At 45.3% G+C, this 26,867-nt stretch overlaps 1 protein-coding gene across 4 annotated transcripts in view; it reads right to left on the bottom strand.

The window, feature by feature from the left end:
- Window positions 1–26,867, bottom strand: part of MAMLD1 (mastermind like domain containing 1) — a 120,058-nt gene that overhangs the window by 44,333 nt on the left and 48,858 nt on the right. For all 4 annotated transcript variants that reach the window (XM_061408706.1, XM_061408705.1, XM_061408707.1 and 1 more), the window contains exon 2: window positions 9,618–9,776. In XM_061408706.1, the coding sequence (XP_061264690.1) occupies window positions 9,618–9,713 (96 nt within the window). In that variant the 5' untranslated portion in view covers window positions 9,714–9,776. The remainder of the gene's footprint in view (window positions 1–9,617; window positions 9,777–26,867) is intronic.

Raw genomic sequence — 26,867 nt, 5'->3', positions numbered from 1 at the left:
TGCTCGACAATAAAATTCTAATTCTTGAGGTTGTACAATTAGAATTTTTTTAAAGCACACAATGTGATGATTTACTATAAGTATACACTGTGAAATGATTTAGGTCCTCTTTTTCTCAAAATGAGGCAAAATTCATAGAGCATAAAATTAAGCTTGTTTGAGTGTACAAGTCTGTGGCCTCTGGTATGTCTGCAGTGCTCTGCAACCCAGATGGGGAGAGTGAGGCCGCTCACCAATCTGTTATCAGAATCATGTGAGCTTAGAGATGGAACGTGAGCGTAGGGTCTGGCAAGGTGCTCATATCAAATACATAAGTCTCTGTCTTTCCACTCTTGAAAACGCAAACACTTTCTTGGTGGTCCTAAAATAGTCTGTAACACAGTTACTCAGCAGCATTTGCCGTTCGAGGCAGACCTGCCTTTACTCATTGGCGGCATTCCTGAACAGCTGTGTGCAAGGCTAACTCTTGTCAACCAGATCATAAATGCAACAAGAATTTGCCATTGGAAGGAAATCCTCAGTAAAGGCTTTTATGAAGTGGAAGATCTCTCATCCAAACTTATCTTTCTTAAAGGTGTAGCACTCAGAGGTATTGGCCTTTCTCCTAATGAATCTTTACTGACTTTCAGCCGCAGACATGTGCTGATGTTCCAGAGTTCCAAGGCGCACAGCAATAAGAGCAGTTTTACGTATTGAGAATAATGACAACCTGAAACTATTCTTTTCTTTCACTGTGTGTGGAAAGTGTCTGTTATGGCACCAGAGAATATGTCAGACAGCCTGAAAAATTTCCCCTGCCTGTGTGTGTATGTGTGTGTGTGTGTGTGTGTGTGTGAATGTGATGGTGTTGGTGATGGAGGTGGTATTGGTGCTGGTAAATGAGGTGGTGTTGGTGTTTGGTGGAGGTGGTGTTGGTGGTCTTGGTGTTTGGTGGAGATGGTAGTGTTGGTGTTTGGTAGAGGTGAAAGTGTTGGTGTTTGGTGGAGGTGAAGGTGTTGGTGTTTGGTGGAGGTGGTGTTGGTGGGGGTGCTAATGGTGGTGGTGAGGCTTTAACAGGTAGTGGCCTGGGTGCTGATGGTTAAGGCACCATTCCTACAGAGTGCTTCCTTTCTGGTCCACCTCACTGTAAGAAGCTGCACTGACTGGGCCAGGGGAAGACTGAAAGTGTTAACAATTCTGAATGTATTATTAACAGAAACTTCAAAACTGTCTCCTTGTCATCATTCATAATTACCTTTTTCTCACTTGGAAAACTGAAGCTGAATTATTGGCAAAAACACAAGAGATTTTTGTTTGTTAAAATGCTGCCAATAAAGTAATTTTGTCAGATTTAAGTACAGGAAAGGGCAAGGCATTCTTTAAGTTCCTTAGCTGTCACGTGGCTTAAAAATAATAGGATGGACAGCACTCGGCTACTGTACTCTTAGCTCTTTGAAGCCATATATTCAGAAAGCAGACGTTGGATGTTGGTGTCTGGGGGCTGGCTTCCTGGAGATATTTTATATTGGCCAAGTTCATTGTTCTAAAGTCCAAAGGCTTGACTTAAAGGAGAAAGAAAAAGAGGCAAGACAATGCTGAGATTTTCTGATGGTGTCATGCAGGCAGCCATAACACTGGACAACTTTAGTGTCTCAAGCTTATTATAGAAAAAGAGAGTGGCATGGAGCATCTGTTCACTATAGAAAGGGAGGCTTCTAACTGTACAAAGCAGGGCTGTTTAGGGGACCCAGAGCAGAGACCCTCTCAGAATAAGCACACACTGGGTAGAGGAGTGCGGAACCAGACTCCAAAGGAGCTGGAATTCAAGTACAGACAGCACACAAAGAGCAAGAACAAGAACAGAGTGTGAGTAGGATCCTTCAGAGGACCGAAGGGGAGTGATGTGACAGAGTGTTCAGGAGGACGGGTGCAGAATGCTCCAGGCAGGAGGACAGAGGTCCTGGGGGGAAGCTCACAGCATGTTCCAGGGACAGGCAGGTGGCCAGTGTGCTTGGTGTATAGCGAGCCAGGGGGACACCTGTGGCTCACAGAGAGCTTTGCCACCCTGGGAAGGGGGTGGATGGGAAGATATTTGCAATGGGAAACCACTGTCAGGGGTGGTTGCACCAAGGAATGACCAGCTCTGTCTATTTGTAAAAGGTCTGCCTGGATGGTAATGGGAGAGCTGTGGCTCAGGAGAGGAAGCAGAACTCCTGGAGAGGTGTCAAAATCTGTGATACTCCCTCAAGTGGCACAGACTTATGAGAGGAAACTACGGCCTTGGGAAAAACGATCCAAAGCCCAGTGACTTAGATTAGGGGCTGTAAAACTTTCTGTAAGGCTCGAAGAGTAACTATCTTAGACTTTGCAGGCCATGTACTCCCTGCTGAAACTCTAGAGTGGACAATATGTTAATGAATGGGTGTGGCTTGTGCCAATAAAACTTTATTTAGAAAAACAGGCTGTGGGCCGCATTTCGTCCATGGGTGGGAGTTTGCCTAGCCCTGACCTACCACACAGGCATCTACCCCAAGGCACAGAGGTTATTTCCAAATTGCCTTCCTCACACTGCAGGGGCATACATAGGCCTAGTAGCAGGCAACATTTTCAGAGCTGAAAAGTTTCAAGATTTCAACCATCAGACAAGCTAGGTGACCATTTCTGAACTGGGTAAGGCATGCAGTAGTCTCAAATGCCCTGTTTAACCTTCACTAATGACAGTTGTTATTACTGCCCATCTGTTGGCAGGTGCTCTGTGGGTTCCATGAAAGGAAGGTTGGGGCTTCCTCCTCATCTCTGTACCCCCAGACTGCCTAGTCTTGTGACAGGGCTCAGCTGGCATCTGCAGATGTGAATTAAGCCAGGGAACAAAAGATTTCCTGCAAATGACCCTGGTCGCTTCTATTCCCAGCCCAAGGCCAAGAGGCAAGCACTTTCCAGAAATTATGATGAACTCACTATCTGGCCCCATGAAGGACACCTCTTCGCCTTTTGTGTGTTCAGGGCCTCTTGTGTTCAACAAAGAGGGTGACCTGGAGACTTTCTGAGGGATCTTCTAGCCAAAAGGGAAGGCAGCCACTGCTCACTGAGCATTCAGTGTATGTCGAGGATGGAGTCAGGTCTCAGCGTCATGAGAGCACCTGCCAGCTGACTGCCTTGGGGAGCAATGGGCCTGGAGAAGAGCTCTGGATGGGGATCAGGAGAGGGACTGTGCCCTGCAGCCCCAGAGGGATGCAGAAAAAGGCAGGTTGGTGCAGAGGGATAGGGGCAGGAGGGAGGGAGGGGTGGCACCAGCCACATGTGGGTCTTGGGTCTGGGTCCTTGGTGGCCAAATTCACCCTGGGCTCCTGCCTGCCTTTCTAATTTTGTTACTTTGGGGTTTGGTGATCTGGTGATGGGAGGAGGAGAGAGATGATGAGCAGAAAGGAAAGGCCAAGAGGCAGAAGGCAGGGTTTTGACGAATTATTATACGTCAACTGCAGACATTAAAATCTGTAGGCCAAACCTTAAAAGTTCATGCTTCCTGTCCCCAGGTCTAGAACTGGGCACGCCAGGGGCAGCTTATGACATGCATCTCCACAATCTGAGCCACGCTGAGTTCTCCAGCTGGGGATTTTCAGTGAAAGTAAGAGGCTCCATCCTGCACAGGCCAACCCAGAGTTTGATGTGCCCAGGGCCTGTGAACCAGGGCTGCCCCATGCCAGCCTGTACATACCCTAGTGGGCTCTCCTGTCTCCCTGACCTGGGGTCCAACGCTGTCCATCCTGCCCCCACCCCAGGGAGCTCAAGTTCCAGACACCTGTCACCTCAGGCCTGACGTCAAGAAAGCTGGGGCCAGGGGCTAGACAGGAATGCAGCCACGGCCAGTGTGGGCTCCTGGAAGTTAAGAAATAGGCAGTGCCAGTGAGTGCCAGCTGCCAAGCAGACCTGCCCCTTTCAGGAGCCTCCCCTGAGCATGGACTGTGGTGGATTTTCCGGTCACTGCTGTGCTGGACGGTGCTACCCAGGCGGGACCCGGATGCAGAGCCCAGTGGTATCCTGCCAGGCCAGCAGTGTACTGCCCTCATGGAGAGGCCAGGCTGAAGGCAAGGCCTCTGCCTGGCAGGGCGTCTGGAACAGGGTCCAGCCCTCCCTGCAGGAGAAAGGGGCGGGAGGAAAGGAAGCGAACAGCTGCGTGCTCCGTGGGGGGGAATCCCCAAATAGAAAGGCGCACGCACACTGCAGGCTGTGACCCAGAATGCTCAGAGTGGCACCACCCTGAGCTCCAAGGACACTTGTCTCCCATCACCCTTCTGAGTCAATGCCCATCTCTGATCATTTTTTTTTTTTTCAAAGTGCTAACAGTGTAATAACCTGTGTGGTTTACACTGAGTTCAGACCCATACCTTGTTCACAGTCATCTGACGCGGACAGAGGGCAGAGTCCCATGCAGGATTCCAGTAACTCTCAGGGACAGCTGCCTCCCCGAGGAGCTGATGCCTGGAGCCCCACCCCCAACCCCTGGGTCCAGAAAGCTCCCCTCTCCTGGGGCTGGAGCCGCACAGGCACCATGCCTGAAGCCTGCATGAAGCAGGGGACACCAGGTTGCCTCTCCAGATTTCTAAGACAGCTGTTTTGACCACTTAGCCCAGGACCTGGGTGGCTGTCCCTACCTCCCTGTGGGGTTTTAATTATACTGGCTCTTAGCTCCCAGGCTGGGCAGCTGGTGATGCCAGTCAGAAGATTCCATGGAGCCACGAGTATGAAGTCAAGATGCCTCTCCACTCTATCTCTGTTTATGGGCTGTCTGCTACTGGAGTGGACTGTCCAGGCAATCTAGGGCTCTGTTCTGTCCACTGCTATAGCCTGAACCCCAAGTTGTGCCTGATTGGGGAGGACTCTGTCTGTCTTAAGTCCCAACTGGGGAATGGAAAGCAGGCAAGGAAGAGGGGCTTTGGAGTCAGGGCACCTGGGTTTGAGATCTGAGTTTCCAACCTACTGCCCATATAATACTGGGAAAGCCCCTCGGTCCCCTCCCTGGTGAAATGGAGATCTTGGTCCACGTGTCACAGGAGTAGACAAACTACTGTCTATGAAGGAGCATGCCCTTCTCCTCTGAGCTTCTGAGGACAGATCTGCTCCCCGTGAAGGAAGCCTGAGAAATCTGCCCTTGACTGGGAGCTGCTGTAGCCCAGTGTCTAGCACAGGGCTGGGTGCACAGGAAGGACCCCATAAAATTGGCAGGATGGGCCCTCTGACTTCAGGAGGAAAAGAACTTACTCACACAAAGTGCCAGGCAGAGCCTGGGGATGAAATGCGATGTCTCCTCACTGAGTCCCCCCTACTGGGCACAAAGTCCCAAACTTAGCACGGCAGCAAGTGAATGGCCCTCCTCCTTTATCTGAAGCAGACAGACAGACAAGGCTCCTTTCTTCCCTTTCTTCAGCTCCCTTTGCATTTAGAGGTGAAAAGAAGAAGGGGTGAGCGGCTGGTTAAGGTCATACCACGGGTACAAAGCAGGCTGCACTTGGGGCCACCCAAATGGGGACCCTTGATATAGCTCCCCTTTTCATACTGTTCATGGGGTTCTCAAGGCAAGAATACTGAAGTGGTTTGCCATTCCCTTCTTTAGTGGACCACGTTTTGTCAGAACTCTCCACCATGACCCATCCATCTTGGGTGGCCCTACACGGCATGGCTCATAGTTTCATTGAGTTAGGCAAGGCTGTGGTCCATGTGATCAGTTTGGTTAGTTTTCTGTGATTGTGGTTTTCATTCTGTCTGCCCTCTGATGGATGAGGACAAGAGGCTTGTGTAAGCTTCCTGATGAGAGGGACTGGCTGTGGGGGGAAAAAAGCTATGGTTTTTCCAGTAGTCATGTACAGATGTGAGAGCTGGACAATAAAAAAGGCTGAGCACCGAAGGATTGATGCCTTCAAACTGTGGTGCTGGAGAATACTCTTAAGAGTCCCTTGGACAGCAAGGAGAGCAAATGAGTTAATCCTAAAGGAAATACACCTTGCATATTCATTGGAAGGACTGATGCTGAAGCTGAAGCTCCAATATTTTGGCCACCTGATGCAAAGAACTGACTCACTGGAAAAGACCCTGATGCTGGGAAAGATTGAAGGCAAAAGAAGAGGACGACAGAGGATGAGATGGTTGGATGGCATCACCGACTCAATGGACATGAGCTTGAGCAAACTCTGGGAGATGGTGAAAGAGGACATGCAGAGGACAGAGGACAAGCCAGGAGCACGGCATGCCTTTCCTTTTCTGACTGTATATCTAATACCTTAAAGCTTCCATTTCATCTGGAGCTGCCTTATGAAGGGAATAGATGGCTGCTCAGAGCTGGGGAATCTTTACAACTTTGGGCGGGGTGTAGACTGAGACAGAGACAACTGAGTTCCAACTCCACCCGAGCTCCAAAACACACCCACCTGGTATGCTAGTATTTGAGAGATTTGTGTGCTAGTCTTCAATCCACTCACCATGCTGGGGGAGGAATGGATGGAGATCTTAACTTCAAAAAGAGGGGCCAAATGTTTTGCCTCTTGTTAAAACTCCATACACTCACTGCCGGGACTGGATGCCTTATTAAGCTTGAGTGGATGCCCAAACGTTCAAAAGGTAAAACTCCAGATCACACAAGAGTCATTAAGCAATCAGGCAGCTGAATGAATGAACAAATGCTGAGAGGGTGCTGTGCTTTCTTATGATAACTACTCCCGCCTGACATGTACTCAGGGTTTTGTGGTTTTCAACATGATTCAGAGCCAAGAGACAGCAGAGGCCATCAGCAAAGAAAGCAGGCTCTGAGCTCTGCTGTGTCTTAGCTCTGTGACTTTGTCAAGTTCCTTAACCTGAGTCTCAGTTTCCTGGGGATAGCCTCTTTATCTCAGGGTTATTTTCAGGATTACAGGAGATAAGGCACCTTGAATGCTTAGCAAGTGCCTGGCACCTAGTCAATTCTCAAATAAAAGTGGCTATTCTTACTCCTGGTTAATTTGATCTTTGTCCTCAGGGTGGGTAAAGGATGGCCAAAGCCCCATGGCTAGTTAGGAGCAGAAGCAAGACTGGAATCAGGTGTCCTGAGCCCTGGTCTTAAGCCAAGAGCGATCATCACATCGCATGCATGTTTTCCTGAATGGGAACTCACAATGATTCACATGGAGATCCCAGGGCTGTTTAAAAGAACTCTCCTTTGGGACTGATATAATTTTATGAGCAGATCTTGACTTGAAATTAGTTTTTTTGTTAGTCCATTTCTTGGAAAAGGACAAGGAAACCAGGTAAGCTGATGTCTGTATCAGACCTTCTCCACTGAGGCTGCTGGCAGGAAGAGACAGGGTGGTGTTAGGAACGTGATTCCAGAAGCACACAGTTTCCCAGGATGGGGCTGTGGGGTATCATCCCTGGACACTAGAAAACATCCAAGGGAAAGCAAGCACAGGAAACAGCCAAGACCCCAGTCCAGGCCACACTCAGAAACACTAGCCCTGCTCCTGCCAAGGACCGCCTCTTGGTGCTCCCATTCTGGGTCCTGTACTTGTCTGGACAGCAGGTTTCATGGTGAACTGACTGGCCATTATGCTTTGAAACTGTCTGTCTCTGTCCACAATCAAGGGGTTGCTGAACTACTCAGCATGTGGGGCCTGTAGGGCAGAGCTCCACGTGGGTACTGGTTACCTTACTGAAGCTGCCGGGGTTGACCAGCCAAGAGAAGTCAGTTATGCTCAAACCAAGAGCTGCCCCAGCTACTGGTGGCCACATCAGCAGTGCCTGGCTCGGTCAGGCTCCACATTTACCCATCAGGCACAGCAAAGAGAGTGGGCTCCTTGAGTGTCAGGCCCTTCAGAGGCCACAGGCATCTTCCAGGAAGATGAACGTGGCTTTTATTGCCAAGAGGACTTGTCTGAGAGACTTGCTTTTGGAGCCTAAGGCTTATTTTTTTGGATCTGCTCAACTGAGGCAGGTCCTTGGTCTTCTAGGACAGCTTGGACTTTCGGAACCAGCTCACTCAGAGCTACAGAACAAGGGGTGTTGCGGAGGAGGGAGAAATGCTAAAGCAATGCATGTGCATTTTTGGCCAGGCTTACAAAGGACTCTAAAGGCCACCTGCAAAGAGAAGCCAAGCCCAGAAATGGTGTGAGCCAAGTCTATTTCTCCAGAGTGAGGGTATGGGTGGCTGCTCGGAGGACGTGTTCCAGGAGGAACCCATCCTGCATCCAGATCTACACCAGTCAAAACCAAGCCGGTTACTTAACTAGTCACACTTTACACAGGGGTGGTGGGGCTCACAGGGTAAGAGGAAGAGGATCCTGCACCTTCAACCCCCACTACAATCTTTTCTCCTTGGGATGGAAACAAGTGTGGAACAAAGGAGAAATTGCAAGACCCGCTGAAACTGAGCCTGGTCTCTGGATGTATCACCAAGAGGTTTTCCTTCACAGACTTAGTTCTTGACCATAAAAGAGAAGCAAGAGCTAGAAAGGGTAATGAGGATGGAGGGTGGAGATTGACTTGGAAAGATGCCTGATGGGATGACTGGCAATTTGGAGGACAGGATATGGGTAAGTAATTGCTCCCTCTCTGCCATCCCATCTGATTGGTATCCTTTTCAAGGTGGAACTCCAGTAAACAAAGTTTTGTAAATGTCTCAACTACCACTTTCTCAATATATTTTTAGTGACAGACAACAAGGTCAAAAAAGAGAAAAAAGATTTCAACCATGTCCTCACTCCCTGACAGCTGTGCAAAGATCAGAATTCTCACCTAAATAGAAAACTGACTTACTCAAAGTAGACTGCCCTTGGAATTGGAGAAGCTGGGCCCTCTAGTTACGTGAAATGACATTACCTCAAAGCCCCCAGCTTCCATTTCTCTGAACAGGAAGGAAGCAGACCCACGGGTCTAGAAGAGCCATTTCCTCTCTGCTCTATTAATTGCCGAGATTAAGCAAGCCACTCCTTTGTGGACCTAATGCACTGAGATAACAGCCATTGTGCTTACAGCACCTCCTAGTAACTAAGCTAACTTGGTAGACTAGTGATGTTGTAGGCTTTTATTGTCAACCAACCAATGGCTCCCATGTCTCTTTCTAGAATCCTGGCTCCCCAAACTACTTCTGGAATCCCTAACCCTTGAGTTTCACACTCATGGATGATGTCTGAGTTCTGAGGGAGGCAAGCAGAAATTTGTCAGGTGAGTTTTTAAAAGGACATCAGGGCCAGAGAGTCAAATGGGAGTATCTTTCAGCGCCCTACTCACTGGCTTCCTGTTCTCAGTGGTACTAGGAAGCTAATGTAATATATCCAGTGCCTGTCATCCCCAAATTCCTGGCTTCCATTAAGAGAAAACATATACTTTTTTCCCTTTTCACCCTTTGTCTCTTCCTAGTTAAAGGGGTGTACGCAGAGAGAGCTGGACTGGGAATCCAGACGGAGCCTTGGACTCTCCTGCTCTTCCTGAAACTCACAAGGAGCAGGGTCAGCTCATCTCCTGGATCTTTTCTAGGTCATATTTCAGTTTCTTTACATTTGGGGTTGGTATCTTGCCACCAAGTTTGCACAGAGAACTTCAACAACACATCTTATGTTCAAATTTAAGGTTAGAAACATTCAAAGCCCCCCTCCCCCCATAGCCCATTGTCTGACCGATTCCTGGAGCTTTCTGGGCTCCTGACGATTTCCCACCATGGCGAAATGGGGAAGCATGCTCTTGACTACAAGTCGACTTTTCCAGTCATCCATTGTTTGACCTGCAATTTTATTCTTGACTCTCCCAGGCGCTTCCCAAACGACCTAGACACAGGGCTTAGGGAGACAAAAAGTACACTGTCTTTCAGACACAAAGATGAGACCATTGACCCCGTGAATCACAGACTTGCACTCTGAGGACAGGTTTGGGTGGAGTTGGCTACGTGCATTTTTCTTGTCTCTCTTTCCACCCCACCACCCTCACTGAGCCCTTCCCACCTCCAGGGATGAGGGGCACGTCTGGTAGGCAGTTGGCTGGGATGAGATGGCAGTCTCTGGAGAGCTGAGGGATGGGTAGAGGAACAGCCCGATGTGACTAAATGACATCGGGCTTCAAGGCAGGGAAGGCTTTTCTGCAGGACACCATGAGATCTTCTGTTCTCTAACACAGAATTTTTTTTTTAATATGAAAACCAAGGTGGTTGGATCAGGTGATGGCTTAACTGCCCTTTCAGCTCTATTGAAGCCTTCGGTCCATAGAAGGGGCACCTGCCAACTCTGCCCCTGTGAGCACCAAACCAAGTGAGCGGACTAACAGGTCATAACCCGACAATCACTGGAAGGAAGCAATGGCTGTTGGAAGGGGCTCACGAAACTCCGGTGCACTGGTTTACAAAAAGGTAACCGAACCGGCTGCGATCACGATTATGGCTGTGCCAGCTGATGCCCTCTATGACAGACGAACAGACACATGCAAACCCAGGGACAGCAGATGTGTTTTATTTCTTTTTGTTTCTCAGAATGTCAACATGGAATTAGAGCTCTGCCAAGAGATTCATTTGTGAGGGAAGCTCTCCTTCCCTAGATCTCCTTGGCAGGACAAATACTGGTCTAAAATTTCCGTATCCACATATCTGGCTCTGGAAAAGTGCAGACGTACTTTCCCCATTCCTCCAGTGCAGACAACTGAAACCTCTGGGCCTTACATATAAAACAAGCACCAAAAGACCCTGAAAGGTGGGGAGAAGAAAGCAAACTGGATAAAGACCTTGGGACATAGGGAACGACGCAGTGGCAAACTCCCTGGGTTTTCTTTTTGCCTCACAGATCCCAGACTGGGACTGAAGAAGCAGACAACCCAAAGTACCAGTGAACACAGACAAAACAGCTCCTGCAAAAGTCTCCTCTCTTTACTCAAAGGGCCAGTAAAGGGGCAGTCTCCCAAGACTGAAAACTTTTATGCAAGAGCCAGTCTTCTTCAGCTAAACACCACAGACAAAAGGGTGGTCCCACCCAGTCCCATCAGCAAAGGCCAGTTGGGAGCCTAGACTCCACCCCCCCAAACAGAAATGAGTCATCTCCCCTGTTCCTGCCAGGGTGGTGTTAGAGGATGCTGCACAGAGTCAGGACCTTTGCCCCTGCACAGGGTCATAAGTCCACATCCCATCCCTTCCAATGTCAGCAGAGGTCACATGGGGAACAGTAATGAGGCACTCTTGCCCATCCCACCCACGGTGGCATTAGCAGAAGCCCAGTGGGGAGCTGGAACTATCATCACTGCCCAGCAACAATGAGAAGTTCCAACCTCCTTGGTGTCAGTGAAGGCTAAGTGGAGAATCTGGATTTCCATAGTTACCTGGCAGAAATGAGACAGTGCACCCCTTTCCCTGCCAGAGCATTGTCAGAGAAAGCCAGCTAAACAGAAGATCTAAATGAGTGCTGAAAATCACACTTCAGGTAGGGAAGGGGAATCAAAACATTCTCAGATGAACGAAAACTAAAAGAATTCATTAAGAACAGACTTCTCCTAAGAGAATGGCTAAAGGGAGCTCTCTAAACAGAGAGGAAGTGATAAAAGAAGATGTTTTAGACATCACTGAGGAAAAAGGAACCATGGAAAGAGAAAAAACATGGGTAAATAGAATAGACTTGCCTTTTCCTTAAAAAGTTTTCTAAATTATATTTGGCAGCTGAAGAAACATATATATGATGTAGTACCAAGAAACACCAAAAAAATGGCATATGAAAGATACATGCAGAAACACCATACACGAATCAGCAAATAAAATTCTAAAAAATTTTCAAGTCACCCACAGGAATACAGGAAAAAGAAAGTAGGGACAAATACAGAAAGCAAACAGAAATTAAAAATAAATTGGCAGAATTAAGCACTAATATCAGTAAGTACATTAAGTGAAAATGATCTAAATACAGCAATTAAAAAGAGATGTTGACAGAGTCAATTAAAAAAACAAACATAACACAACTATATGCTGTCTGCAAGATGCTCACTTCAAATATAATGATATGGACATGTAGAAAGTAAAAGGATGAAAAAACTTTTAAAATCAAGCAGGGGTGGCTCTGGTAACATCAAATAACTTCAGAACAAAGAAAATGACCAGATACAGAGAAGGGCAAAGGATCAGTCTACCAAGAAGACAAAGTAATTCTAAATGTGTATGCACCAAACAACATAGCTACATGATATACATGTCAAAATTAACAGTAACTGAAAGAAGAAATAGAAAATTTGACATTTATAATGGAGACTTCAATGTCCTCTCTCAATAACTGATAGAACAATTAGAAAATCAGCAAGATATAAAAGAACTCAACACCATCACCATTTAATAAGATCTAATTGATATTTATAGAACACTCCATCAAGAAAACAGTAAAATTTACATTCTTTTCAAGCATCCAAGAAATATATACCAATACAGACACCATTTGGACTATAAAACAATCTACAAAAATTTAAAAGCATTGAAGTAATATATGCTATTTTCTCTGACTACAGTGGAATCACAATAGGAAACAAAAACAGAAATGACAACAGGAAAATCTCCAAACACTTGGAAACTAAGCAACAAACTTTAAAAAAAACTCAGGAGTCAAAGAGGAGGTCTCAAGAGAAATTTTTAAAATAAACTGAACTAAATGAAAATGAAAATATATTACATCAAAATTTGTGGGACACAAGTAAATCTGTGCTGAGAGAGATATTTACAGTTATAACAGAAATAAGGGTAAGTCTAAAATCTATAAGTTTCCACCCAAGGAACCAAGAAAAAGGAGAATAAACCCAAAGCAAACAAAGAAGGGGAAAAAAAAACAGATATTAAAAGTAATATTGAAATGATATTAAAAACAGCCAACAAGCCCATGTAAACATGCTCAGTATCAACAGATGTTCAGTCAGTTCAGTTCAGTCGCTCAGTCATGTCCGACTCTTTGCGACCCCATGAATCGCAGCAGGCCAGGCCTCCCTGTCCATCACCAACTCCCGGAGTTCACTGAGACCCACACCCATCGAGTCAGTGATGCCATCCAGCCATCTCATCCTCTGTCGTCCCCTTCTCCTCCTGCCCCCAATCCCTCCCAGTATCAGAGTCTTTTCCAATGAGTCAACTCTTCACATGAGGTGGACAAAGTACTGGAGTTTCAGCTTTAGCATCATTCCTTCCAAAGAAATCCCAGGGCTGATCTCCTTCAGAATGGACTGGTTGGATCTCCTTGCAGTCCAAGGGACTCTCAAGAGTCTTCTTTAACACTACAGTTCAAAAGCATCAATTCTTTGGTGCTCAGCTTTCTTCACAGTCCAACTCTCACATCCATACATGACCACTGCAAAAATCATAGCCTTGTCTAGACGGACATTTGTTGGCAAAGTAACGTCTCTGCTTTTCAATATGCTATCTAGGTTGGTCATAACTTTTCTTCCAAGGAGTAAGCGTTTTTTAATTTCATGGCTGCAGTCACCATCTGCAGTGATTTTGGAGCCCCCAAAAATAAAGTCTGACACTGTTTCCACTGTTTCCCCATCTATTTCCCATGAAGTGATGGGACCAGATGCCATGATCTTCGTTTTCTGAATCTTGAGTTTTAAGCCAACTTTTTCACTCTCCTCTTTCACCTTCATCAAGAGGCTTTTTAGTTGTTCTTCACTTTCTGCCATAAGGGTGGTGCCGTCTGCATATCTGAGGTTATTGATATTTCTCCCAGCAATCTTGATTCCAGCTTTGTGCTTCTTCCAGCCCAGCATTTCTCATGATGTACTCTGCATAGAAGTTAAATAAGCAGGGTGACAATATACAGCCTTGACTTACTCCTTTTCCTATTTGGAACCAGTCTGTTGTTCCATGTCCAGTTCTAACTGTTGCTTCCTGACCTGCATATAAATTTCTCAAGAGGCAGGTCAGGTGGTCTAGTATTCCCATCTCTTTCAGAATTTTACACGGTTTATTGTGATCCACACAGTCAAAGGCTTTGACATAGTCAATAAAGCAGAAATAGATGTTTTTCTGGAACTCTCTTGCTTTTTTGATGATCCAGCGGATGTTGGCAATTTGATCTCTGGTTCCTCTGCCTTTTCTAAAACCAAAGGAGAAAAGCAAAGGAGAAAAGGAAAGATATAAGCATCTGAATGCAGAGTTCCAAAGAATAGCAAGAAGAAATAAAAAAGCCTTCCTCAGAGATCAATGCAAAGAAATAGAGGGAAACAACAGAACAAGAAAATTAGAGATACCAAGGGAACATTTCATGCAAAGATGGGCTCAATAAAGGACAGAAATGGTATGGACCTAACAGAAGCAGAAGGTATTAAGAAGAGGTGGCAAGAATACACAGAAGACTGTACAAAAAAGATCTTCACGACCCAGATAATCACGATGGTGTGATCACTGACCTAGAGCCAGACATTCTGGAATGTGAAGTCAAGTGGGCCTTAGAAGGCATCACTACGAACAAAGCTAGTGGAGGTGATGGAATTCCAGTTGAGCTATTTCAAATCCTGAATGATGATGCTGTGAAAGTGCTGCACTCAATATGCCAGCTAATTTGGAAAACTCAGCAGTGACCACAGGACTGGAAAAGGTCAGTTTTCATTCTAATCCCAAAGAAAGGTAATGCCAAAGAATGTTCAAACTACCGCACAATTGTACTCATCTTACACGCTAGTAAAGTAATGCTCAAAATTCTCCAAGCCGGGCTTCAGCAAGAGATGTTAGAGAAATGCAAATCAAAACTATGACATACCACTTCATACACAGTAGGATGGCATAATAAAGAAAGGGAAATAACAAGTGTTGACAAGAATGTGGAGAAATTGGAACACTCATACATTGCTGGTGGGAATTGAAACATTACAGCTGCTAGGGAAAGCACTTTGGCAGTTCTTCCAAAAAAAGTAACATGGAATTACCATCAGACCCTGCAATTCCATTCCTACATATATACCCAAAAGAAATGAAGATCGATATTCAAATATTTCTACACAAATGTTCACAGTAGCATTATTCATGATAATCAAAAGGTGGAAACAACCCAAATGGCCATCAATGTGTAAATAGATAAACAAAATTTGCCTTGTCCTTACCACTGACTTATTCAGCCATACAAAGGAATAAATTATTGGTATATAGATAAAACCTACTAAGTGAAACAAGTCAGTCACCAAAGGTCACATATTATATGATGCCATTTATACAAAATATCCAGAATAGCTGAATTCATGGAGACAGAAAGCAGATTGGTGGTTGACAGGGACTGAGGGCAGGGGAGAAGAGGGGACTAACTGCTTACTAGAGATGAGGCTTTACTTTGGGTGATGTAAATTTTCAGGATCTAGATAGAGGAGATGGTATAGTACATTGTGAATGGACGAATGCCACTAATTGTCATTTGAATTTCACCTTTATTTGTTTGAAAAACCCACCAAATACTGGCAAAAATGAGAGAAACTGGATTATTTATGCATTGTTTGAGAGAATGAAAAGTGGCAAAGCTACTCTGGAAAACTCTTTTGGCAGTTTCTTAAAAACTGAACATGTAATTATTACATGGCCCAGGATTTGCACTCTTAGGTATTTATCCCAGAGGAATGAAGACTTGTATTCATACAAAAATCGGCAAACAAGCATTTATAGTAGCTTTACTCAAGATAACCTCAAACCAGAAACAACCCAGAAATCTTTGAATGGATGAATGATTAAACAAACTGGTACCTACATACCATGGTATACCACTCAGCAATAAAGACATGACTGTTGATAATGACTTGGATGAGTCTGTAGAGAATTATGCTGAATGAAAAAAAGGCAATCCCCCAAACTTAGCCACTGTGTGATTCCATTTATATAACATTCTTAAAATGACAAAACTATAGAAATGGACTAATTAGATGTTGCCAAGGAGTAAGGAAGGGGTTGGTGTGGAAGGGAAGTGGATGTGTCCATCAGTCGGTGAAATGAGGGATTCATGTGGAGATGGACATGTTCTGTACCTTGACTGTACCCATGTTGGCATCCCAGTTGTAATATAGCTTTGCAAGATGCTATCATTAGGCAAAGCTAGTTAAGAGGGCACAAGGGATCTCTTTGCATTATTTCTTACACATGCATGTAAATCTACAATTGTCTCAAATCCACAAATTCAGTTACAATCATACGATCATATTATTTGATACAGAAGAAGCACATCACAAAATTCAACACCCATTCATGATGAAAACTCTCAGAAAACCAGGACTAGAGAGGAACTTCCTCAACTTGACAAAAAGCATCTGCAATATTTCTACAGCTAACATCACATTTAATAATTAAAGATGAAAGCTTTCCCTCCAAGTTTGGTGACATGGCAAGGATAACTACTCTCACCATTGCTCGTATCAAATCAATATGTTGAACATCTTAAACTTACCCCATGTTGTGTATCAAATATATTCCCAAGAAAACAAAAAACAAACCAGAAACAGTACTGGAGGTTCTAGCTAGTTCATTAAGGCAAGAGAATGAAATAAAAGGCATACATATTAGAAGTAAAACTATCTCTATTTGTAGGTGATTTGATTTTCTACATGGAAACCTTAAAAAATTTACAAAGTATATCCTGGAACTAATAAGCAAGTTCAGGAAGGACTCAGAATACAAGATCAACATATAAAAATCAATTGCACTTATAAATTCCAGCAAAGAATGCATGGGCACTGGGATTAAAAATACGGTACAGTTTACTATTGCTCAAATACTTCTACAGTGAAAATCAAGCAGATCACATCCAGGATTGTATGCTAAAAACTATGAAACACTAATGAAAGACCAAAGATGCTATAAATGTATAAAAGGATATTCTGTGTTTACAGAATGAAAGACTCAACATTGTACAGATATCAATTTTTCTCAAATTGATATACAGCTTTATCAAATTCCTATCAAAATCCCAGCATGATTTTTGGTAGATATAGATAAAATTATTCTAAAATTTCTATGGAAATGTAAGGGAAGGAGAAGAGATGAAACAATTCTGACAAAGAAGAATCAAGTGGAAGGAATCAACTTGCCCAGTTTCAAGACTTATTATATGACTGCATTAAACAAGATAGTGTGGTATTGGCACAGGGACAGACACATTGATTATTAGAACAGAACAGATTCCAGAAATAGATCCACATAAATATGCCCAACTGAGTCTTGACAAAAATGCAAAAGCAATTCAGTGCAGGAATGGCAGCATTTTTTTTCTTTTTTTAAAATTTTATTTTATTTTTAAACTTTACATAATTGTATTAGTTTTGCCAAATATCAATATGAATCCCCCACAGGTATACATGTGTTCCCCATCCTGAACCCTCCTCCCTCCTCCCTCCCCATACCATCCCTCTGGGTCGTCCCAGTGCACTAGCCCCAAGCATCCAGTATCGTGCATCGAACCTGGACTGGCAACTCGTTTCTTACATGATATTTTACATGTTTCAATGCCATTCTCCCAAATCTTCCCACCCTCTCCCTCTCCCACAGAGTCCATAAGACTGTTCTATACATCAGTGTCTCTTTTGCTGTCTCGTACACCGGGTTATTGTTACCATCTCTCTAAATTCTATATATATGCGTTAGTATACCGTATTGGTGTTTTTCCTTCTGGCTTACTTCACTCTGTATAATAGGCTCCAGTTTCATCCACCTGATTAGAACTGATTCAAATGTATTCTTTTTAATGGCTGAGTAATACTCCATTGTGTATATGTACCACAGCTTTCTTATCCATTCATCTGCTGATGGACATCTAGGTTGCTTCCATGTCCTGGCTATTATAAACAGTGCTGCGATGAACATTGGGGTACACGTGTCTCTTTCCCTTCTGGTTTCCTCAGTGTGTATGCCCAGCAGTGGGATTGCTGGATCATAAGGCAGTTCTATTTCCAGTTTTTTAAGGAATCTCCACACTGTTCTCCATAGTGGCTGTACTAGTTTGCATTCCCACCAACAGTGTAAGAGGGTTCCCTTTTCTCCACACCCTCTCCAGCATTTATTATTTGTAGACTTTTGGATCGCAGCCAAGGAATGGCAGCATTTTTAACACATGGTCTGGAACAATTGAACATCTATAGGCAAAAAATAAACTTCACAGTCAATCTCATGCCTTACACAAAAATTAACTAAAAATAGACCAAAGAGTTAATCGTAAGATGTAACATTACACAAGTTTTAGAAAAAGGTAGGAGAAAAATTTTTGGGATGTAGAGCTAGACAAAAAGTTCTTTCTTAGACTTGACAGCAAAAGCATGACTCATAAAAGGAAATATTGATAAATTAGACCTTATAGAAAGTAAAATATTTGCTCTGTGAAAGACCCTGTGAATAGGATGAAAACATGACTAGGAGAAAATACCTGCCAACCTCCTATTGGATAAAGGACTAGTATCCAGAACATATAAAGAATCTCAAAAACTCAACAGTAGAAAAACAAACCACACAATTAGAAAATAGGAAAAAGACATGAAAAGACATTCCACTGAAGAGTTTCTAAGGAAGGCAAATAAGCACATACACAGATGTTCAATATCATTAAACATTAAATAATTGTAAATTAGAACCACAATGAGATTCCACTATCTACCTATCTCTCTCTCTCTTTAGTCGCTAGGTCATGTCCAACTCTTGCGACTGCATGGACTTTAGCCTGCAGGTTCCTCTGTCCATGGAATTCTCCAGGCAAGAAGACTGGAGTGGGTTGCCATTTCCTTCTCCAGGGGATCTTCCTGACCCAGGAATCGAACCCGGGTCTCCTGCATTGCAGGCAGCTTCTTAACCAACTGAAGTATGAGGGAAGCCCCACCTACCTATCAGAATGGCTAAAATAAAGAGCAGTGGCAACACCAAAAGCTGGTGAGAATGTGGATCATCTGGACCACTCACTGTCAGTTGGAAATGTAAAACTAGCTACGCAGCTATAGGATGACACAGCACTTGCACTCTAGGGCTTTTATTCCAGAGAAATGAAAATTTATGTCCACACAAAACCTACTATTATCAAACAAGCTACCCATTTAGCTCTAAGGGAAAAAAGACAAAATTGAAAAAAATAATGCTGCTTTGGCTCTTAAAGACTCCACTCTACCAATTTGTTGCCCTGCCCCTTTGCGGTTCCCAGCAGCCCAGTGTAGACAGGACAGGTGATAGAGCAGTCGGAGCTGTGTGGATGAAGGCAACCTCCTGACTCAGCATTGCATCACTACGCTTTGGGACCAGCTGGGCCAGGGGAGCACGGCCAACAGGAAACCCAGGTGAGAGTTCCCCGCCTGGAAACTGACTTTGGTCCAAGTCAGAAGGGGTCTCCTGCCACCAGCACCCCAGCCTCTCCAGACGTGACCTCGTTTCCTCTTTGCCTCTAGAGGAATCCAGGCCTGGGAACCAGCCCTCAGGCAAACCTTTCTGCCACAGCAGCGGTGTGCACGACGCCAGCTCGGGCTCCTTCTGCCCTGGCAATATCCATGAACAGCTAGATAGGAAGCCTAATGCCCCCCATTAACAGAAACCCAACCCCAGCAATGTTTCCAAGCACAATCCAAGGTTGTGGATGAACTCCCAAATCATCTGCTACACACACTTTGGATTTCAGCCTCAGAAATCCACGTGAATCCAGCTTTCTCTATTCACGTTGGCTTTAATACAGAGAGAAAATGCCACCCCTCTGCCTGCATCATCAAGTAAGTCCATGCTCCAGGGAGAGGCTTGGCTCTGGGGTTCAGTAGCCTGTTGACATGGGGAATGGTGTGGGGTGAGTGGTGTCCTCCAAGCTCAGGTTCAGGGCAGAAGATTGCAGGCAGTCTCTCTCCCTTTCAGCCCAGGCTTTGAAGGCACCAGAGGGACCCCAGGGTTATCACCGGCTCACTGCTCCCTGCCTTAGCCAAGGGCTCTAGTATCGGATGTCTTGCTGTGGACTGTGGACTCGGCCAGAAGTCTGATGTCCATCTCAACGTGCCACTCGGGGTCAGATCTCCGGGCATGACAGAGGAAGGAAACAAACCAAATCAGAGGCACTTGGCAAAGAGGCAAGGGGAGCATGAGGATGGAGCAACCCTGAAGGACTGAAATCTTTCCAAGCAACAGAGTCCAAGGCCCTCCCCCAAGGAACTAAGGAGCAGAAAGCCTTGGGCTTCAGACTGAAAGGTGCAAAGGCAAGCTACACAGGAAGGCCAAGTTGACTCCACATCTCTCATCCTAGCTGCTTCTTCCCCTATGGTCCCTGGATTGGGTGAGGAGAAGGGTCCTGCTCAGCCATTCCCATAGGAATCTCTGAGACCATGAGATCCCATCCCAGGTCTCTGGCTTGTTGGGTGTATTTTGAGTTAGGATAGGAGACACTGGGATATTAGAGTTCTCATTTTTTTCAAGGGTGAAATTTAGCTTCCAAATGAAAGAAAAAGTCAAAAGACCTCTGGACTTCAAACGGGCTTACAGAGGAATGGAACCCAGCCAGTCAGGTGGAGGTAATAGGACGGCAAAATAATTCAAGTCTGTCTTCAGACATGTACATTGGTGTTAACATTGAATTGTGGCCCCCCATTCATGTTGATATCTTGACCCCAGTACCTTAGGGTGTGACCTTATTTGGAAATAGGGTAGTTACAGATGTGATTGGAGTAGGGTGGGCCCTTAATTTAATAGGGCTGGTGTCCTTATGAAAAGGGGACATTTGGACACAGGAGGGTAGCCTTCCTGATACCTTGATCTCAGACTTATGCTTTCTGCAAATGTGAGAAAATTCTTGTCTTTGGTTTAAGTTTGTGGAGCTTTGTTATAGCAGCGCTAGCAAACTCATATACCAGGGAGAAAAATGCTAAAGGGAAGGCACAGGTGCCAGTGAGGCTGGCCTGTGTCCACAGCCAAGGGGGGCTCCCTCAGGGAGCTTCAGGGCTTGTTACTCTTCAGAGGTAAAGGATCCTCTCGTTTGGATGACTAAGAGCTGGAGTGTTCTGAGCCCAGGGCCATCTGTCTCTCGGCACTTAAAGAACACCCAGTTCTGGACTCTTATTATTTGGCCTGTCCCACCACCTAAAGACAGGGACCCGGGCAGCTAAGAGCTGGAGCATCCAGCCCAGGGCTCTGCTTATGGCGAGAGCATCACAAACTTGTGTAGACAAAACTGGCTGGGGTGCAGGGCTGTGTGGAAAGTAAGAGGAAGCAACAGGAAGGAGGCACCTCCACTGGAGAATCACAGGATGAGCTGAATACATGCCAGGAGGCCAAGGCCACTGCTATTATCCAGACCACCAGCAAAGAACGCCTGGTGGGAACAGATCCATCAACCCACTGCCATCAATCACAGCCATGGTGGGCTCTACTCGTAGCAGATGACCCTGCTCTAAAAGGAACTGGCTGCTGTGAATTCCGATTTGCCATGAGAGATGCTGGTGTGAAGGTGTAAGGAGTCAAGTGAGATGCCCTAGTCCAGAGGAGCTTGTCCTGGGTAAAATAGGGAGAGCCCAGACTGGGCTCAAGGGTGAAGAAGACTGGCCTTCTAGATGTTAGGAGAGTCAGGGCTTCAAAGCCCAAGAACAGGCCCTGAAGCAGGAAGACTGGCTTCTCAGTCATGACTCCTTAACCTTGAAGATTCAGTTTCTTCACATGTAAAGTGCAAAGTTCTATATAGAAATCTAACAGCTACCACTGAGTGTGAATGGATTCAAATTTGGGTGGCCTAGAACCATCTGAAGGAGTCTGTCAGCCTAGAGCCTTGATGACTTGTTGGATTGGAGTCCATATGTCCCTAGGAATGCATAACACGTTGTTCAATATTTCTGTGCATTTGAAAAGAGTGCTTTGAGAGTATCCAAGAGCCACAAGGCATGTAATTACAGGTTAATAAATACCTCAATATTCTAAAACACTGCTTTCCTTTTTTTAAAAGTTGACTTGAAAAAGCCCAAAGTGATGTGGAGCAATTGGAACCATCACATATTGCCAGTGGGAATGTAAAATGGTGCAGCCATTCTGGAAAAGAGTTTGGCAGTTCCAGGATAAGTTAAGCATAGAATAGCCATGAAAGTGTGAAAGTGTTAGTTACTCAGTCATGTCTGACTCTTTGTGACCCTATGGACTGTAGCCCACTAGGCTCCTCTGTCCATGGGATTCTCTAGGCAAGAATACTAGAGTGGGTTGCCATTTCCTTCTCCCAGGGATCTTCCCGACCCAGGGATCAAACCGGGTCTCCTGCATTGCTGGCAGATCTTATTGTCTGAGCCAGCAGGGAAGCCCCAAATATGACCTTATAATTCCATTCTTGGGTATAATACAGCCAAGAGAAATGAAAATAAGCCTCTACCAAAGCTTGTACAAGAATGTTCATAGCAGCACTACTTCTGACAGTGAAGAGGTAGAAACAACCCAGATGTGCACCAACTGGTAACTGGCTAAGCCAAACATGGGCTCTCCATACAATGGAGTATTACTCAGCCATCAAAAGGCATGAAGTACTGGTACATGCTACAACATGGATGAACCCTGACAACATTATGCCAAGTGAAAGATCACAAAAGACCACAGAGAGTATGATTCCATTTATATGAAATGTCCAGAATAGACAAGTCAAAACAGTAAAAACACATCAAATTGTATGCTTTCAAAGAGTGAATCATATGGTATGTAAATTATATATTAATTAAGCTTTTATAATAAAGACCAAATTATTATCACTCTCTAACTTGGGGTTTTAGAAAGTTGTTCCTTTTAGAAAAAGGATAAACCAAGGTTATAAGTTTGGGGAGAAGGAAAAAGTTTCTATCCTGTACTCTGAGCAGGACTAGCCCCTAAATGACACAGAGGTGCTGGGACCTTTCCCACATTATCAATAAAGAACTTACAGACTTGGTTTCAAAATAATACCTCAAGATCTGGTTGCTGCAAATTCTGCTTCAGGGAACCACCGCAATCTGCCTCCTTTTGCATTTCAGATACTGCCACCGAGGTTATAAATGACCGGACACCACACACACCCCTGAGCGCCCTGCACCGCTTGGTGATGAATCAGCTTGAGGCTGGGGGCTTCCGGCAAGTACAAACGTCCCATGGTCCTATGCAGTAGGTCCAGAGAGCAGACTTCTGCTTCAAAAGGAGCCGAAACTTGTACAAACCAACAAGTCAACTGGGATCACTGTGTCTCCAGCTGGCCCCACCTGGAAACAAATTTGACTCCAAGACCGAGTGGCACAGAGTGTCCATCCGTGACATCAATCAGAACAGAGTTTTCTGCAACTTGGGGACATCCAGAAATGAGGGCAGATCAAGACAGTCTTAGAGCAGGGATAACAATGCTGATCTTATCACATGATCGACTGTGGCAGAAACAGCCTGCGAAGTGATGCGAGGCCAAGTTTTGTCAAGACCTCATTTCTTAGTGGACTTGTCCACCATCATCTTTTTCTGTTTTAGACATCATGCGTTTTGAAAATTGAAAGTTCACTGGGATTTAAAGTGGTAGTCCAGACGGGCCCTCTAGATGCCGGCATTCCTAGGTGCTGAATCCCCATGAGTTCCCCCAAGCTTTCCCACAGTAGATGACCAAGGTGGGTGTTGTGCCAGAGGGGGCGTGTCTGGAAACTGTTCCAGTGTCCTCTCCAAGGCCAAACCTGCCACTCATACGTTGGTACACATACAGACACAGATGCACACAGTCACACATGCTCAGAGAAACATACACAGACACAGGTACCCACAGTCACACATGTACACACAAATACACATACAAATAGACATCAGATGCACAGGTGCACACAGACACACGAAGACAGACACAAATGTGCACACAGACATACAAAGGCATACACAGACACACACATTCAGAGACACACACAGAGACTCTCTTGCTCGCTCTCTCCCTGTCCCAGGAAGTACCCAAGCACTAGAGGCCCAGGGGAAAGACTCCCCTTCTCAGTGGAGGATGTTCCCATCAGTCCCAGTCCCAGGGCACCCAGCCCCTCGATCTTGCCATCCAGACGGGCTTCTGTTCAGAAGCTCTCAGGCAGCTCCAGTACCACCAGCACAGGGAAGAGAAACATAGCTTCACCCTCTTCCCTCCCTGCTCACCCCTTGGCCCTGGCCCTAAAGGCAGACATGCAAGCAAGATCCTTTCCCCTAGACTTAACATACAAGAATCACTGGAGGTGCTGGGGTAGGGAGGACGTGGTTTGGTTTTGTGGCAATTTCAGTAGGCAATAGCTTCAAGCTTATCAACGAGCAGGCAAGTGAACATTTACAAAGTGTTTGGAGTTGGTGACCCAAAAGACATCCTGAGCGGAACACTGGAGTCAGGAGACCTGGGGTCCACTTCTATCTCAAACAAATCACGGACTCTCTAACCCTCAGATTCATCTGCAAAGTGCGGCTGATGCCCTTTGCTCTTTGCCTTTCACATGTACTGTGTGAGGGCCAGATGAGAATCAGAACCTGAAAGTCCCTGGGGAAGAGGACTGGGGGGAGCCAGCCCCTTTCTGCATTTCTGAGCAACGAAACTGAACAGCAGCTGTCACTTTTGTCCCCAGCTTCTATATACTCACACTTGGTTAGAGTCCTACAATGTTAGTGTGGGGAGGAAAACTACAGATGAGAAGGCGACCTTCTTCTTGAACAAAGAGGAAAATCAAGGCAGAGACTAGTCCAGGATGGCATGGAGTGTTGGGCAGAGAAAGCTAATACTACTTGTTAGGCTCACTGAATCTGGAGTCAGGGTGCAATTAAGGTGAGCTGGGCTGGAGACAGACACCCCATCTAATGTGCCCTTGGGTCCACATTCCAAAAGAAATGAGCCAAGAAGCCTAATATACCCCTGAGGCTGCCTCCCAGGCCATACAGTGACCTGACCTCGCTTCAAATCATCAATAGCACTAAGGGTGCAGTTTTTCCCTGCCAAGGCTGGTTAGCACACCACTTCACCTCTCCATTGTTCACTTTATTTCAATAGACCAAAGAGTTTGGCCTGAAGGACCCTACAAGCCTTGCCAACTGGCACTGCCTCGATGGCCATTCATGGACTAGGACTCCGAAGCCACAGTGCAGACCTCCTTCAGTGGCTGCCTGCAGATTCCTAGTGGGGCTGGGCAGGGTTTGGGGTCCCCACCTTCCACACTCAACCAAACACTCATGGGATCCCCACCCCAGATTCTAAACAAGGCCATCTGGAGATCAGAGCCCTGGACAATGAATTAGGACAAGGCTGGAGAATTCACCAACCTCAGAGTCCAGAACACTCTAAAAAGAAAGAGGAAACAAGGAAGGTGACAGGTAAGAAATGTGGCACTTGTCACCAGGCATTGCAAGGAGGCATCCTAGGAGGTCTGCACCCCAGTCCAGCCTTCTGTGTCCATCTACGCTGTGGTGGGTTCAACTGAGAAAATGATTTAATAGGGTGTGTGGCGGGAGGGGAGGGTGTGTAACATGTGGCATAGAGGAGCAGTGAATTAAAAGAAGAAGAGAGCAATTAAAAAAAAATAAAGACAACTAGGCTAGAAAAGATTTGTGAAGAGTTCAGCTGAGTGCCAAAGAATTGATGCCTTCGAATTCTGTGCTGGAGAAGACTCTCGAGAGCTCCTTGGACTGCAAGGACATCCAACCAGTCAATCCTAAAGGAAATCAACCCTGAATATTCATTGGAAGGACTGATGTTGAAGCTGAAACTCCAATACTTTGGCCACCTGATGAGACGAACTGACTCATTGGAAAAGACCCTGATGCTGGGAAAGATTGAAGGCGGGGGCAGAAGGGGACAACAGAGGATTAGATGGTTGGATGGCATCACCGACTTGATGGACATGAGTTTGAGCAAGCTCCAGGAGTTGGTGATGGACAGGGAAGCCTGGCGTGCTGCAGTCTATGGGGTTGCAAAGAGTCGGACACGATTGAGCAACTGAACAACATGTTTAAATTGTCTTCCTGGGACCTCCCTGGTGTTCCAGTGGTTAAAACTCTGCGCTCCAAGGCAGGGGGCCTGGGTTCAATCCCTGGTCAGAGAACTAGATCCCACATGCTGCATCTAAAGATTCTGTGTGCCACAACTAGGACCTGGCACAGCCAAATAAATAAATAAAACTTTTTAAAAAATAGTCTTCCTGAACACATTCCACTCTCCAGATGGATATTGGATAATAAGAAAAGCACTAGGGTTGCTCTTAAAGACTTCATATGAAATCCCATTTGATGGGAGGAAATGTGCTTTCACCACTTACTATGATGTAATAAATTATCTCCATTCTTGGAAATGCCTCTCTGCAAGCATTTTTGATATTATTTCACAAATGAAAGAAAACAGTCAAGGCTGCTACCATCAGCTTTGGAGGAAACAATCTAATTTTCCAGATATTTATCTATTGCAAGTTGGCAACAATGGCTCGGGTTACTAAAGACAGCGGGAGAATGCCTGTGCATTTCAGAAATGGTCCCCAGACACTTCCCTTTGAGAACACAGTCAACAAAAATGCACAGAAGCAGGCATTAAAGATGAATGCAATTTCACAGGCAGCCATTCAGATGCACGGCATGATAAAGAGGCAAGAGCAATGTGGTACAAATGAGCCTGGCCTCTAGAAGAGTAGGAAGGGAACACGGACACAAATACCTTTAGGAGGCTACTTGGGTTGATAGTGAGAGTGGATTTCTAAAGTTCAAACTATACAAGTTCTATGGCTGGCCCCATGCCAAGTTAGCCTATTTATCAAGCAAAAACTACTCCAATCCATAAGCCCAAATGCTAAATAATACTAGGGTGAATAAGACATTTTTACTTGATCATAAGTGTCTTCCCTGAGTCAGAAAAAAATGATGCCATTTTGGAGCTTAAAACTGGGGTTTAGAACCGCAGGGTGCTAGTCTACCAGAAGGAAGAAGGTTCTTGAAAAAGACCCATGTCCTGCTTCAGGCTTACCCTATAGTGCTC

The sequence above is a fragment of the Bos javanicus genome, chromosome X, assembly GCF_032452875.1.
Source record: "Bos javanicus breed banteng chromosome X, ARS-OSU_banteng_1.0, whole genome shotgun sequence".
NCBI classification, from domain to species: Eukaryota; Metazoa; Chordata; class Mammalia; order Artiodactyla; family Bovidae; genus Bos; species Bos javanicus.
Note: the sequence above shows the minus strand (reverse complement) of the source record. Positions and strands in the feature narration are given on the sequence as shown.